Source organism: Tupaia chinensis, unplaced genomic scaffold, assembly GCF_000334495.1.
Source record: "Tupaia chinensis unplaced genomic scaffold, TupChi_1.0 Scaffold000037_18, whole genome shotgun sequence".
Taxonomy (NCBI): Eukaryota; Metazoa; Chordata; class Mammalia; order Scandentia; family Tupaiidae; genus Tupaia; species Tupaia belangeri.
Window position 1 is genome coordinate 427,100 of NW_006159476.1, and position 15,130 is coordinate 442,229.

Sequence of the window (15,130 nt, forward strand, 5' to 3'; positions counted from 1 at the left end):
GGGACGCAAACCACGGTCGACTATGTGGGAGTCCAGCGACATAGCCATTATGCTAACTGCTGGTTCCCTCAACTTCTTAAAAAATATTTCTCCCCCAAATTCCAGGATCAAGCACAAGCTCTTAAAATTAAGATCTTCCTAGAAAAGCAGCTGACATGGAAATTAAGGCATTGGGTCCCTCATGGTCAGCTGTGTGACTTGAATACCAGACCTAGTAGCTTGAAAATCATGCCAGGTCTGTGGTAAGAGTGCCCAATGTCCCAAGAGGAATCATGCTCATCCTCAGAGGGACTTTTGAGGCCAGAAGCATTACTATTAAAGTATTAAGAAGGAGAAAATTCTAAATTGGAATATCTAACATAGGTGCAAAAAAAGACCTCTCACAAAAATTTTGGGAAATGTCATGGTCTTAGAGAAAGGATTCAAAATATTTCAAGTCTGTCTTCTCTAAAAACTCTCAACTCCCTGCAATCTATTCAAAATCAATTAAGAAATTTAAAAGTAAAATTCTTATTTTAGAATGGTTCAATGTTTACAGAAAATTTTCTAAGATAATACAGCTCCCCACAATCCAAACCCAGTTTGTTCTATTAACATCTCTAATCAGTATGTCACAATTACTGAATCAATATTAATAAAGAGTTTCTTTGCAATTAACAGAATTAAATTATCCTGAAGAATAAGTAAGATAGCCATAAATATTTTGACAAAGAAGGACCATGCTGGGGAAACTGTCCTATAAGATGTGCAAACAGAGTATGAAACTACCACAAAGAAGGGACCAGCAGGTGGTTTGGTGGTGAAGGTGCGAGACACTCCCACATGGCCGACTGGTTCGAGTCCCGGGTCTGGAGGCTTGCTTTCTCATGTTCCCTCTTCTGTCTGTCTCTCTCTGGTCAAATTAAATGAATGAATAAATAAAACTGAATTTTTTTTAATTACCACAAAGAAAACAGTCTGATACATAGAAGAAAGAGCCAGCTGACCAGAAGAAAAAGTATAGAAATGACTCCAAGGAATTTAGTGTTTGATAAAAGTAATATTTTAAAACAATGAGGAAAGAAAGAAAAGATTATCAAAATGGTTTGAGGATACTGGCTAGTCACTTGAAAATAAATTAAGTTAGAATTGAATTGCCAAAAAATTCAGGATGACCGAAATGTTTAAACTTAAAAAGGACATTTTTTTAAATACTAGAAACAAGTACATTAAAACTTAAAAAAAAAAAAAAAGTTTGAGGTGGGAAAATCTTTCTAAGCACAGTACAGAAATCAAAACAAGAACCTATAAAACAAAAACTTACCATTTTTAGTATAAAACTTTAAACTCTGACAGGAAAAAAAATCAACACAACTAAGATACAAACCAGAGAAAATACAGGCACGCCTCACTTAATGGCCCCATTACGTCCCTACCACGTGATTTGTTAAGCAAATTGGTCCATAATTGAGGAGCTTGAAGGCAGATGTCTTGGGGCCTGTCGTGTTGCCCTGGGGTAAGTATTTTTCAACAGAGATCACGTGACACACTGGAATAACACCCCTCTAGCCACACACAAAGCACATTTTAGCTAGGCACCGGAAAGTGACAAGACACGCCACCATACGGTAATACAAACTCGGCATAAGCTTCGTCATTCTGAACACTACCGGGGGTGCACAATAAAGTATAAGCCTATAAGCAAAATACATGGTCTTGCAAACAATTCAAGTAGTGAAAACTAGCCAACTGCAGGAACAAGACAAAGACTGGCCAGGAGGACTCCCAGGACTCACACTGATAGAAAGAGCGGACTCCTGAAGCTGCAGAAATGGTCCTAAGTTGGAGTCGTCGTTAAACAGGCAGGTCATTAAGTGAGATGGCTATATTTGCAGTAAACATGGCAAGTAAAGGAACTCTTGGAAACAAACACTGGTCTTTGCTCAGTATGTAGCAAATGTCTGTACCCTATGGTGGCATAAATGGAAAGGCCTGGAGGCGTAGAAGTAGTGAGGACAACTACAGATACCAGAGACTACACGGGGGGCTTGAGGGGAAGGTTAGGATGTGGTCAGAAAAGAAAGCATTCAACAGACCCAGGAATACAGGGATGGGGCACATGGGTTGCAGAATGGCATACCACAATCAAGTGGGGAAGAAAAGACACTTGCGTGCATGCTTTGAAAATCCACGTTGTATCCCGCAAAGATGTATAACAATAAAATGTAAAAAAGAAATTACAAAATAAAATAGAGAAAACAAAGAACTCCTCTAAATCAATATTGTTACTAGATGAGCTATCCCAGCTCCTTGCTAAAACCAGCTCCTATTTGCCTGTAGTCCCTCTTCTCTCTCTTTCCTCAAGAATATTGTTCCTCTACGCTCCTTTCATTAACTTCTCCCTCTTTTGATCATTCTCATCAGCAAACTACAAATGCTTGTAATCTAAATATAGATAAAGAAATAAAACTTAAAAAGAAGAAAATTGTTGTTTTTTTAAGAGAGATTTTTGCTATGGGGCACGTGCACTCATGGAAGAGACACAGAGACAGAAAGTGAGAAATCATTCATTCCTCAGGGTAGATGGCCACACCACAATCCCTTCTCCTCCGCTCTTCTTTTGGGATCTTGGGCACAAATGCATCCACGCCGGTGTGAGTTTTAAGCTGCCATGTCCAGGACTTGGGCCACAGACAACTACATGGGAGTCCAGAGTCATAACCATTATGCCATCTGCTGGTCCCACAATGTCTTTTTTTTTTTTTAATTTTCCAGAGGATGCATGTGTTCACCAGAGAAAAAGAGAGAGTGAGAAAGCCCTGCATGGGGGATGGTCACACTGCAATCCCTTCTCCATCTCTCTCATCTTTGGGGAGTTGGGGCATGCACATGTTTTTCAAACCACTGAGTCCAGGACTTGAATTGCTCGGTTGACTATGTAGGACCCAGCTGCTTTAACCACCAGGCCACCAGCTGGCCCTCACAACACATCTTCTAACCTCCCTCCAGCCAGCTCAAACCCCATTTCCTCGTTCTCCTTTTCAGCAAAACTCCATGAAGAGCGGCCTTTATGTGACGTGTCCAGCTCATCTCCTGCTGTCATCTCAGACTAGTTGCTGCCAGGCTTCTGCTCCTCCCCTCTCATCTACCCAGAGGTAACCACGGTGAATAGCTAGATAAATGTTTCCAGAATTTTTTCTCTGCAGATATAAACAGACCCCAAAATGTTTTTCTAAGCTATCTCTGGGTGGTGAGGTAACAGACGGCTTTTCGTTTCTTCTCTATAATGTTTGGTACTGTCTGAATTTTGCAAAAATAATAAGCCTGTGCTACTTTATAATCAAGGGGTGGGAAGCTGTTTTCATTTTAAAGTGGCCGTCTTAGCCTGAAGAACTCCACATCCATGGCTTTGTTTCAAACACAGAGTTAAAAAAAAAGTTACAATAAACAAACTTGATCGCTTTTCATAGAAAAACATCTACTAAAACATGCAGTCGCCCCTCGCTTCAGAGAAGCTATCTGGATGACTTCTGATTAGTGTAACTGCTAGAGCGTGTTTTCCTAGCTGGAGGTTATGCTCTTTTCTTGGGCAGATGACAGGAAGGGGGATAGATGGTGACAAGAAGGTCTCAGAAGGGCCCAGGATGGGGTGGCAGACATGACAGGTCCAAACTACTCCTCTGGCTCACAACAATGTCCTCCTCTCGTCTAATACGAGCCCTTCCCCTGTGGCACACACACACACACACACACACACACACACACACACCTCCATCAGATTACCGTACCCCTTGTCAACCCCGTGCATCTCCCTGTGCAGAAACCTCCACGCTCATTTCCAGCTTAGCCCCCTCACCATGGCCTTCCCTCCACACTTTCCTGCCCCACTTCTTTCTTGTCCTGATCCAAACCTGTTATTCCCCCCCACACCTTTACAAGATGACAGTATTTCCTTGCTTTAAAATGAGAGTTAGAAATATACTACAGAGGCAGTAACTACAGACCCCCACATATTTTTAAGTTAACTCTGTTCTAAGAGGCTGAGAGTATTTTGAAAAGGCCCACACACTCACGAGGCTCAAACACAGACCCGTGCAATCACCTGTCAATATAAATTTGCTGAACTGGATCTAAGCTGAGGCCAGCCATTTCTTTAAGGAAGAAAATGGCGCATATGCGCGTGTTTGCGGGAAGAGGTCTGAAAGTTGTGTAACGTGACACCGGTTATCGGGGAGCACTGACGTCCTTCCCTGGATGGTTACACTTCCTGGGTCCTATCACTTTTACTCGTTATTTACTAATAAGAAAACTAAATGTGTCCCTGAACACAGAGAAGAGAGGGCGGGGTGGGAAAGGCCAGCAACCAGAGAAAGGAAAGGCGCTCGTAGGAACGTGGGAAGTGAAGGCCAAGACGCTTCTGAAGGAGATCGCTCTAAGCTAGAGCGACAGGGACACTGAGCTAAGTCTTGCAGCTCCATCTGCGCCAAATGCGAGGGTCCCGCTCTTGGTTCTGGTCAGCAGAGGTGACGGAGGCCCACTGAGGGCAAACCGAGACACTAGTTAAGCTGCCCCAAGGCAGCCATCCCAAAGGGGCCCTCACAGCTCCCCCTGCATGGCCCCCAAGGAGCATCCCATCACAGCTCCTCCTGCGCGGCCCGAGGAGCCCCCCATCACGGCTGCTCGGGGACCTGGGCTGCATCCCAGCCGGGCCCCTCGGTTCTGGGGGCCACTGCCAGGCCAGCTGGCTCTTGTCACGAAGGAACGCTCCCCGGCGGACGGGTACCTTCTGGTCAGGGCCCAGCACAGGTGCAGGGGGGCTGGCCGCCCGGCAGGACAGTTATCTCTCTTGGCACAGGCTGGGGGATGAGGCCACGTCTAGGGGGGATTTTCTCCGGCTCTCCTCCGACAGCCTTGGCCCTGCGAAGGCACAGCTTGCTGTCGCCATCCATCACAGGGTTGTCGGAAGATCCAAAGAAGACACACGTGCAGCCCCTCACGCTGGACCCAGGAATGCTCGCCTGCCGGTGCTCCCCTTCAGGCATGCACAGCTCAGACGGCGTGCTGGTGACACTGCATGAACTTGGAGGCGGCAGAGGGCCTCCACCGGGCTCAGCGCTCCCCCGTGGCCCATTGTGTCGGAGTCCCCACCCCCCGAGTCCCCCGAGAATGACTCCTTCCTTGTTTTAAGAACTTGGACCACACTCAAGGTTGATGTGTTTCTCCACTTCGCAGGATATTTTCTTCACAAGAGACAAAACACAGGCCAAGGAGTGGCCACGCCTGTCAGCAGCCATTAAGAACATGCCGAGTATGTTTTTAAGAAACACAAGTCCGCACAAACACAAGTCCTCGCTGCGGTGGACGGAGGCCTAGGATTACCGGGCAGCGCCTTCCTCCCAGTCCACTTTAACATGGGATTTCATCTGTTTGTGAGTGAAGGAGAGGAAGGTGGTCTCCTTAAGGTGCCCTCTCTCCGACCAGCATTCTCCCGTTTGAGGTCATAAAGGTAGCTCTGATTCCAGGGGACATGAAAAGGTTAGAAACGGAGTACGAGGAGGAGGGGAGAGCACGAGTCAGTGGCCAGCGCATCCCCACCACCACTCAGATCAGACTCTCACCTTTCTCACACCCACATTCTGCCTACAAGCCCTCCCCTCCGCCACCACGCGGCCCCACGGCAAGCGCAACCTCTCCAGGGAAAGACTGCACATGGAAACAAGCCGGATCTTCATGAAGTTACATTTTTTTTAAAAGTATCATTTGCAAGGACAAAAGGCTTGAACAATGATTTAGTGGAATATGGTTTGAGATACATGATCTTCAATAAAAACTGATATTTTCTAGGACCAGTAGTTGGCGTAACGGCTATGTCGCTGGATTCCCATGTAGTTTGAGTCCTGGACCCGGTGGCTTAAACTCACGCAGGGCGTGTGTGCGTGCGTGCCCAGGATCCTGAGAGGAGAATGGAGGAGAAGGGATTGCAGCGTGGCCATCCCCCCTGGGGGGTGATTTCTCGCTTTCTGTCTCTCTGTCTCTCTCTGTCCTTCTGGTGAGCGCACACGCCCTATAGCAAAAACCTCTCACAAAAAAAAAAAAAAAATGGATGATGTCTCATTTTTATGAGTGATATAGAAATTATGTTTTTCTCTAAAATGTGACTCAAACCACTGGTTTTCCTGTTATTGATCAATATTTTTCTTACCATCGATTTCAGATAGTGCCCAGACACTAGCTGCGGATGAAAGCAGGAAGTGGCCTTATCTTTCTCCATGGAATATCTTTTCTCAAGTGTATTTTCTGGTAACAGTGTTTCATACCATGGCAAAAGAAAGTAAACCCAGGATCGCAGGGAATAATGATCTCAAGCCAGATTGTGTCTCCCCCGGGGAAAAGCCGAACTTCCTGCCGGAATTACAGTTCAGCTGAATCCAGCACTCAGCTGTGTGGGCTTGAAGAGAGTAGGGACCAGCATTTTCAAGAGTTAAAGGAGAGACAAGCTGCGGGTCGAGACACATCTGAGGGCGGTCACAGCGGCACCCGACATGTATGGAAGAAAGCAGAGCCACCAGTGAGAATGTGTGGGGTGTACACACGCACACACACACACACATGCGTGTACAGGATCCCCGTAAAAGGTACTGCTGACTGTGGTCATGGCCTAAAAGTTTAAGAAACTGTAGTCTGGGGCCCAGGCCCCGGAGCCAGACAGAGCTGATGGCGTCGTGGCTCTGCCTCACGGTCAGTGCGTGGACTCGGTGCACACCTGCCAACCTCGTCATCTGAAAGACACACGTGACCAGAGTACCCTCCTAGAGTTGTCAGACGACCCAAAGAAGAGACATACATGAAGCCCCTCATTCTGGGCCCACGTTCACACACGTGCTTAGGTGGGTGTTTAATTCACAAAATGGAAGCAGAAATTAGTTCATTTACTGTATGTTTTTAATGAATAGACCCATAGTGTTAGAGATCTCAGAAAACTAAATAATTGTAACTTTTTGCTGTCCCAAAGAGTTGTTCTGGGGGACTGCTGACGTCAATTGATTCTCTGTACACAGTTACTTGAATAAAGTCAGTATTGGAGACAGACATTTTTATCTCAGAAACCCTTTGCCAAGATGTAACTGACCAGTGAACACTCTTCTGATTTTGTCTCCTGCACAGGACTGAATGAATGAGCACACACTGTGCTTCGTCTTTACAACTCCTCACAGCCTCCCAAGGGACAAAGATCGCAGTCTAAGGACCTTACAAAGTATCAGAATTATCTCTCGGCTACAGAAAGACCCAGATCCAGACACACGCCAAGATTCCTCATCGGTGAGGTTTGCAGTTTCGCGAACGAGCAGCCTGTGTCCCGGCATGGAGAGACAGACTCCGAAACGCACTGCTCACCTCCTAATCACGGCCTGCCTACGCCGGCGTGCAGTCGCAGAGACGCAGTGAGATCTGAACAGAGAGGAGAGGAGAGAAGACAGGAAGGGGTCCAGAGAGAAGGCGCGGAACCACGGGGCCAGGAGGGGAGGAAAGTGGGACAGATGCTAGGGCTACCAGCAGCCCCTTGCCGTAAGTGGGAAGAGACAAATCAAAGCCACAGAAGGCTTTCTACTTCAGAGTAAAGAAAAGAGAGGAAGTGAGGATTTGGACACAACGGCAGAAACACGGGGCCGTGGGGATGGGCGGAAGATCCAACAGTAGGGTTGGAAGATGAGAAACGACGCTGCTGATCGCTGAAGGTTGGTCCAGAAAGCAGGACTGAGCCACCCAGAGAAAGGGGGAGGCTGGTGGAATGTTTAAGCAGAGAAAAGGAAATGAAAAAATAGCTATAAAATGTCCCCCACGGTGTAGCCTATAGGGACAGGGAAGCACGAATGTAGAAATAAAATTTTAAAAGTCTTTGCAAAGTCCAGCTACAGAGTTGGTATAAAAATGAAGTTCTCTCTGAGAGACAAAGGTAAACAGGTGGCCGGTGGCATGGTTAAGGTGCCAGATCCCAACGGCCAATTGCAAGGGTTAGTCCAGGGTTCAGAGCTTGAGAAACACGTTGTGGGTGTGTGGGTGCCCAAAATCCCACAGGAGAGGGAGATGGAGGCGAAGAGACTGCAGGGTGACCATGCCCCGAGGGTGGTGAGGTCTCACTTTCCCTCTCTGTCTCTCTCTGGCAAGCAAACATGTCTTCTGGCAAAATAAATCAATAAAGATCAATGGAGAAAAAGCAAGTTAAGCAACGGCTGAACGCTTGACTGACAGCAGGGTGTATTTTCTGGTAACAGTGTTTCATACCATGGCAAAAGAAAGTAAACCCAGGATCGCAGGGAATAATGATCTCAAGCCAGATTGTGTCTCCCCCGGGGAAAAGCCGAACTTCCTGCCGGAATTACAGTTCAGCTGAATCCAGCACTCAGCTGTGTGGGCTTGAAGAGAGTAGGGACCAGCATTTTCAAGAGTTAAAGGAGAGACAAGCTGCGGGTCGAGACACATCTGAGGGCGGTCACAGCGGCACCCGACATGTATGGAAGAAAGCAGAGCCACCAGTGAGAATGTGTGGGGTGTACACACGCACACACACACACACATGCGTGTACAGGATCCCCGTAAAAGGTACTGCTGACTGTGGTCATGGCCTAAAAGTTTAAGAAACTGTAGTCTGGGGCCCAGGCCCCGGAGCCAGACAGAGCTGATGGCGTCGTGGCTCTGCCTCACGGTCAGTGCGTGGACTCGGTGCACACCTGCCAACCTCGTCATCTGAAAGACACACGTGACCAGAGTACCCTCCTAGAGTTGTCAGACGACCCAAAGAAGAGACATACATGAAGCCCCTCATTCTGGGCCCACGTTCACACACGTGCTTAGGTGGGTGTTTAATTCACAAAATGGAAGCAGAAATTAGATCCTTTACTGTATGTTTTTAATGAATAGACCCATAGTGTTAGAGATCTCAGAAAACTAAATAATTGTAACTTTTTGCTGTCCCAAAGAGTTGTTCTGGGGGACTGCTGACGTCAATTGATTCTCTGTACACAGTTACTTGAATAAAGTCAGTATTGGAGACAGACATTTTTATCTCAGAAACCCTTTGCCAAGATGTAACTGACCAGTGAACACTCTTCTGATTTTGTCTCCTGCACAGGACTGAATGAATGAGCACACACTGTGCTTCGTCTTTACAACTCCTCACAGCCTCCCAAGGGACAAAGATCGCAGTCTAAGGACCTTACAAAGTATCAGAATTATCTCTCGGCTACAGAAAGACCCAGATCCAGACACACGCCAAGATTCCTCATCGGTGAGGTTTGCAGTTTCGCGAACGAGCAGCCTGTGTCCCGGCATGGAGAGACAGACTCCGAAACGCACTGCTCACCTCCTAATCACGGCCTGCCTACGCCGGCGTGCAGTCGCAGAGACGCAGTGAGATCTGAACAGAGAGGAGAGGAGAGAAGACAGGAAGGGGTCCAGAGAGAAGGCGCGGAACCACGGGGCCAGGAGGGGAGGAAAGTGGGACAGATGCTAGGGCTACCAGCAGCCCCTTGCCGTAAGTGGGAAGAGACAAATCAAAGCCACAGAAGGCTTTCTACTTCAGAGTAAAGAAAAGAGAGGAAGTGAGGATTTGGACACAACGGCAGAAACACGGGGCCGTGGGGATGGGCGGAAGATCCAACAGTAGGGTTGGAAGATGAGAAACGACGCTGCTGATCGCTGAAGGTTGGTCCAGAAAGCAGGACTGAGCCACCCAGAGAAAGGGGGAGGCTGGTGGAATGTTTAAGCAGAGAAAAGGAAATGAAAAAATAGCTATAAAATGTCCCCCACGGTGTAGCCTATAGGGACAGGGAAGCACGAATGTAGAAATAAAATTTTAAAAGTCTTTGCAAAGTCCAGCTACAGAGTTGGTATAAAAATGAAGTTCTCTCTGAGAGACAAAGGTAAACAGGTGGCCGGTGGCATGGTTAAGGTGCCAGATCCCAACGGCCAATTGCAAGGGTTAGTCCAGGGTTCAGAGCTTGAGAAACACGTTGTGGGTGTGTGGGTGCCCAAAATCCCACAGGAGAGGGAGATGGAGGCGAAGAGACTGCAGGGTGACCATGCCCCGAGGGTGGTGAGGTCTCACTTTCCCTCTCTGTCTCTCTCTGGCAAGCAAACATGTCTTCTGGCAAAATAAATCAATAAAGATCAATGGAGAAAAAGCAAGTTAAGCAACGGCTGAACGCTTGACTGACAGCAGGAACACGTGACACACACGAGCTCAGGGGGAACCGAGCAGAGTTCTCCGCCATTGCTTCTCAGCTGTTCACAGAGGTAGGCTGGGAGACATGTCACTCACGCCACGACTGTGATGAATAAGAGGAGGCAAAGCGGGGAACTCTGCTCCCTGCACGCCCAGATTACACGCCAGTCCTAACTCCTGCACTGCCCCAGGTGCCAGTCCGCAAGGCCGGGGCGTGGCTTTGCTGTCACTGCACTGTCCGCTCCCTCGCTCGGCCCTTCTGTCCATTTCCCCAGCGGGAGCTCCCAGGAGCACCTCTCTAAGAGAAGAGGCCGGGAATCGGGAGTGGGGCAGGCATGGCTCAGGCAAGCTCCGGGGCCCGGAACCCAGGGAGAAGCCACGAAGCACAACTGCATGGCACTAGCTGTCCAGCCAAGACTGCAGAACCAAGTTCCCAATGCCTGGAGCCGACAGCAGGGTGGAAGTCACTGTGGGGAGGTTTTGGGGCCGGGTCTGGGCTCAGAAGCCCAGCTTTCCTTGAGAAGTTACTTAACCCTTGGAACCTGATTCACTTGTCCGTAAAACAGGGAACAGTACCTAGACCTGTCAGCTTGTTAGGGAGATAAGATGACCCCCGAGTGTCACTGCCATCTCCTCGGACCTGTTAGAAAGCTAGTGAGTTCTTCTGCCACTGAAAGCAAGACCCACCTGTCCTCCCGTTTTCAGTTCAAGTGTGGGGAGCAGCCTCTGTGTGCACCTTGTGGCCGTGCCCCCGCCCCCCGCCGAGGCTGTACGCTGTGGGGAAGCCTGTCGCTGCAGCCAGGAATGAGCACAAACAGCTCTGGGTTGCCCCATCGTCACACTTAAATGCAATTTTGCGTCCTAGACTTGGCACAGCCAAAGCACTCCTGATCAGACAACGTAGCGGTTCATATCTACCATGTCCCTAGCAAAACGTAAACATCCAAGTTGAATGGACACAACTTTGAATTCTAAAACATCCAACAAGGAAAGACCCTATTAAATGTTTCCAATATCCCAACTCCTTTGTTCCAAACCAAAAAAAAAAAAATCCCCTACTGAGGTTTTTGAAAATATGGAACACAACCCACCAACAGGGGGAGGCGGAAGGTGTCTCGATGGCGATGGCGAGCTCCACCCATCGTCCTAAACCTTACGCCTCCTAAGGGTCAGCACCTTCCCATGGCAGACAGGTGCAAGTTGCTGTGGAAGGGCAACAGAGTAGAAAAGACCTTACCCCTTTAAGGTGGCTCCCAAGTTCATCTGATTCCAGGTCATGCATTCAAGCTGGGAAGTCATTTGATACAAGTTGTCACTGTTGGGAAAACATCAGAGTTAGCAGCAGGTACCCAGCAGGACGCAGGCAACAGTGTCTTCAAAAGGCAGTGCAGCCTTCCGGGGTGACAGACGCGTCAGAAGGAAATGACTCGTCTTGCACCGCCGACATCTGCACACTTATTTGCTCACACACAGCAAAGGATATGAGGGTAATCTGGAAGCCTCTCCCAAACCTCAGGACAGCAAATGTGGAAGTTTCTAAAGAGGTATGAAGCCTGGGAGGGGAAGAGGCTAAAGGGAGTGAAACTCTGAAAGGCAACACAGGCTGGATAGCTCGATACTAAAAGTTAAAAGCCTGGAGCTGCAAGTAAAAAGACGGCAGATTAATTATTCATGAAAAGGCCATTAAGTTGTTTTCATCAAAAGGGTAAGTATCATGTGGGTTATGATAGCTCGAAGTCAGAGTGATGGGTGATGGATGTCTGATACTAAGCATCTGACAAGCTGAAGAAGAGGATGGAAGCTCTGAGCACCCTGGGAATCATTCTCCACTGCCATTTCAATCCTAGTTCAAGTCAAATAGAGGGGAGGAAAAAATTAAAAAGCCCCATCCAGTCTGTAAGGTGCAACAGGACAGCCAGCATTTACACTTCTCCTCCCCAGAGGAGAAAACACCACCATGTAAACCACCCCCCAGCTGTTCCCCTCTCACGTGTATTTCCTTAGAAAACATGCACACATCAGTTGCCAGGACTGTCCTAATCGTCCAGTCTCTTAGGAATAAATTTGGGCCTGAACTCAAAGAGTTCATTCCGAACGTGAGCCCCAGAGATTAATGGCTGTCCAAGAACCCTCAGTGTCAACGCATTACAGAAGAAAATGTTCACTCCACCCTCAGGGCAGAAGTGAAAGAGGACGAGGAACAGTCCTGGCACTCCCGCAGGTCTCTTCCTCCCAGAAGCAGCCCTAAATTTTAGTTCAGAGGGGCTTTTCTCAGGCCAGCCAAATGGGGACCTTGGGAGAAGAGGGGGAAACCCCAGCCCTCCCTCTGCACGGCTTGAGGCTTGATGACCAGGCAGTCACTGACTCTCCTGTGATGGCTCGGAAAAGCCTTTGCAAGTCCTCAGTGGCCAGTGGCCGGTATACGGGTTAAGGAGGAAAACGGATTCCAGGAAGGAATTTTGCACATGAAAAGTGAGGTGACTTCAAACTGGAAGTATGCGGAGTTTCATTAGTCAGGGTGCCCAGACCCCATCATTCACCCGTGTCTGGAGCTATTACACCGCTACAACAACCTACATATCAATGAAAAGAGCGATCCGTTTCCCGCCCGTGCTGGCCTGTGCCACTGCGTTTCGCAATTCCGCGAATTCTTGCTGTGAGACTGGGGTAATTAATCCCTGCAGAACCCCAACTTTTATTAGAAGTGCCAGCCTACGGCATTTTCCACAGGAGAGCTTCGTGAACTTTCTTTGGGCTGACAGTTCATTAATAAGCAGCCTCCTCCACATCTCCACTGGTTTTTGTTCTCCTGCGCCTTTTCATCAAGTAATCCATTTATTAATCTCGCCATTAATCTCAGCCAGCAGGCATTGTATTCCCCAGGCAGCTCTATATTTTTGTCACGAATTTTTAAAAAATCGTTCACCAACTAAAATCACTCAGCCTCAGCTGACAATTTTCCTAGGCCCTGTTGGGTTGTGGGATCTTGCTGAAATATTCCATCCCTGTATTAAGACCAAGAAATTTGTAATTTTCAAGAGAGCTGGGTGACCAGATGAGTGACAGCAGTCTGTGTCCAGGGAAGAGAAATCCCAGAGTGAACTTTATGGTTTAGAAATGTCTTCACAAAGGTACGGGACAGTCAGGGTGGCTCCTCGGGATAGCTGCGAGGTCCTGGAAGAGAAAACATTGTAAGGGCTCTTCCTCCACCTGGAGAGCAAACTTCCTTGAGGGCGGGGTCCGCATCTTACCTGCTGGCACTTTCTGGGAGGGGCCTGACACTGCACTGCCTGCCGCACCTGCGGGCTGTGGCCAGCAAGGACCAGCGCTGCGGCAGGGTGGCCCCGGGCCCCCCCGCGCCCCCCCCCCCCTGCCACTGGCTCACGCTGTCGCCCACCATGGGTTAAACATGGTGTTTTGAAGTTAATTTCCCTCTTTATTTTGTGGCATCCGTTGTGTTTCTATCGGGCGCTACTGCCTGCATGGTCCCGGGCCCTGAGCAACCAGTTCAGCTTTTGGCAGCACGGTTTTCTTGTCTGTGCGTGGGAATACTGATGTCAACCACCTAACTCTGCAGGGATGCTGTGAGGCTCGAGGATGTGGCCCTTTGAAGACAACAGCAAGGATACGTTTTAGTTTTTTCTAATTTTGCGCGGCACTTTCACAGGTCCCCAATACTGCTCACGACGACTGTGTCAGGCAGCTATGATCAGGGTCTCCATTGACGGTGGACGCCCGGGGCAAGAGGGGCTGAGTGCCGGCATGCCTCATGTCCCCACCCTGCCTGCCCTTGAAGGCATCCTGGCATGATATGGTGGCCTCTGAGCATCTCCTCTCCCTGTCATTTGTATAATAATAATAATAGGAATGGGAATAATAGGAATACCCAAAGGAGTCTGCAGGTGAAATGCACAGAAGGCCAGCAGGAGGTCGCGGGGGGGCGCTGCCAGCACCTCCTCTCCAGGTCATGAACAGCATGCCCAGAGCGTAGCAGGGTGCCCCGAACTCCCAGCTCAGTCTGCACCCTCGGGGTGGCAGGAGAGAGATGGGGAGAGTGAACAGGAGAGGACTTTCAGGAAATCCCTAAGCTACTATTAATAACAGGTTTCCGAGGTCAGAGCCAGGGTCAGAGCACGTCTTACCACACCCTGCCTCTGCTTCTGGGGTTTCTCTGTGGCTCAGGTGGCCAGCCTGGCTGACACCACCTCTCAGGTGCAAGCCCAGGACCTCGATGACAATGACTGCTGCTGGGAGACGACAAAAGGGGAGCTAAAAGAAACAGCCACCTGGCACGCTCAGACTCTAATCTGCTGGGCCTGCGGTCCACACCCAGCCCTGGCCAAGAAGCCCCCAGAAAGCGGCAGTACCGGCCAGGGAACGTGGCGTCTGGCCAACCATGCATCCGACCGCTGCGGAGCTGCAGGTGTCCACCACCTCCTCCCCAGGCGAGATCAGATAAGCCCCACCACGGTCACGTAGGCACTTGGGCTCCCACCATCTGACTCTGCCTGTTCGGAAGTGAACTCTGAAAGCACAGGCTGCCAAAATATATTCCCGAAGTCTTGGTGTCCTGTATATTTTTAAGTAGATCTTAATTTTTAAAAAAATCACTCATTTCCTATGTAAGAAATGTTTGAAGCTGGAGGCAATGGAGAGAGGAGGGGACTTCTCTAAGTTGGATTAATGCAAGCTGGAGTAAAAGAAAAGGAAGCCAAGCCAGCAAAAAGAGGAACTTGAAAGGAAGCCAGGAGGCGGGGGTATCGCGTTTGCCTTGGCCTGGGCCGCAGCGTGACTGCGTTTCTCGGCCTCCTCACAGAAAGGAAGGAAGGGAAGGACCCGTGGCTGTCATCTACACCAGGACACCTCCACTCTCCAAACTCAAATGCCACTCCGGTACCTTTTCATCTTTGAGTGTGATTGTTGTGTTCA

The 15,130-nt window shown here is 48.9% G+C and overlaps 1 protein-coding gene across 1 annotated transcript in view; it reads right to left on the bottom strand.

The window, feature by feature from the left end:
- The window catches only part of WT1 (WT1 transcription factor), a gene marked incomplete at its 5' end in the record, with an annotated part of 56,092 nt that overhangs the window by 27,864 nt on the left and 13,098 nt on the right, over nucleotides 1–15,130 (bottom strand). The window contains 1 exon segment of the mRNA XM_027772036.1: nucleotides 11,439–11,516. Within this exon segment, the coding sequence (XP_027627837.1) occupies nucleotides 11,439–11,516 (78 nt within the window).